We start from the raw sequence: 1,544 nt of genomic DNA, 5'->3' as shown, positions 1-1,544 counted from the left end.
AATTAATTTTTGCAATAACTTTTATAAAATATTTTTTTATAATATGCTTAACCTATATTTTTAGGATATAAGTTAATAAAATTTATTTTCAAATGTGCGCTGACTATGGTGTATGAGGAGAAAGTGGGAAGACTTTTACGAAAAATCTTCTTCGGACATAGTATTAAAATAACAATCATACTAGGTATTTATCAAAATCTGTTAACAATATAGAATACATAATAAAACATAAAATATACACTAAAAATGAGTTAAATTACGTATATTTTATACACAAATACATTAGGACTGATTTTAATAGTTAATTTTAGTATATAAATAATATTTTTATTAAAATAATTATCAAATATTTACAAAATAACTCTTAAAATTATATTTTGAGGTTAGAGATTTCCTATCTAAAAAAATTACATTTTATTCACATTTTAACAAATACTAGGATAATAATGCTACATAAGCATAACATAAATAATTAAAAACGAAAAGTTCCTTCCAAGAACCTATTCATCTCTCTGTGAGGTTGGAAATATGTTGCAGCGGCACAATGGGCAAGAATAAGGCGATTGACGGTCGGCACAACGCCGAAACCATCGGAATATACAACATTCATGGAACACATGCGAGCAATTTGTGCGAACAATCGCTACACGTGAATCTTCAATACCATGTTCAAACTCTTCCAAACAAATAGCACATTGTTCTTCAACATCATCATCTTGCTCATCAATTTTTGATCTCTCCAACAGATTCACGAATTGAGCTGGTTCAGGAATATTTTGACCGATATCATCATTATAGAAATCAGAATCTTCAATAACAATGCGCGTGGTAACATAAAGGTTCACAAAAATGCTCCGCATATTGGAGTCACACCCTTCATGGCTTAGAATCGTTCTTGCGGTTTCGCCCATGACAGGTAAAATTTGATCCAATATCTCCGGGGATATAGGCACTGAAGAGAAGGTTTCATGTAAGAATGCAGTGTTTTCTCTGAAGTTACATAGGATATCAGAAGGAACCAAGAACGATTCATTGGCCGTACTTGTAGTAGAAGGAAAATTTGTGCTTTGAGTAATTTGGATCAATTCTTTGGTGAATCTGAAGATGATGGAAAAACAATCATCGAAATAGGAGTCTTGTGGTATGCTTGGATCTTCTTTAGAATTGATTTCCCATGAAAAAGAGGTGAACTCCATTGTAAGGTAGTGAAAGTAATTAGTTTAGAATTTTGATTTCTTTTACTCTATGGTTATGTTGCTTTTACAGAGCCTGTGAGTTTCTTTAATAGCAGAAGAAAATCTCTTTTATTAATGAATTTAATCTTTATCTCAACCATAAGTGGTTTTAAATTTGGTTATGACTTGTTAATCGTTACTAATTGATATTTTTCATAGATCTTAAATTGTTAAAAATATTTGAGAAACTGTTAAGAGAATCAAATTTTTTTATGTTTGAAAGTTGGATTGAGTTATTATTGTTTTAACTGTATTAAAAAAAATTACCAGAAAAACCTCACAAAAATCTCACAATAGGAACGTAAGGGT

The 1,544-nt window shown here is 30.1% G+C and overlaps 1 protein-coding gene across 1 annotated transcript; it reads right to left on the bottom strand.

The window, feature by feature from the left end:
* Window positions 1-500: 500 nt before the first annotated feature.
* On the bottom strand, window positions 501-1,196 carry LOC130939444 (uncharacterized). The gene has a single exon (XM_057867547.1). It carries the CDS (start codon window positions 1,194-1,196, stop codon window positions 501-503), a length of 696 nt encoding a protein of 231 aa, XP_057723530.1.
* Window positions 1,197-1,544: the final 348 nt, after the last annotated feature.

The sequence above is a fragment of the Arachis stenosperma genome, chromosome 7 (assembly GCF_014773155.1).
Source record: "Arachis stenosperma cultivar V10309 chromosome 7, arast.V10309.gnm1.PFL2, whole genome shotgun sequence".
In the NCBI taxonomy this organism is placed as follows: Eukaryota; Viridiplantae; Streptophyta; class Magnoliopsida; order Fabales; family Fabaceae; genus Arachis; species Arachis stenosperma.
This window is presented reverse-complemented; position numbering and strand designations above follow the sequence as displayed.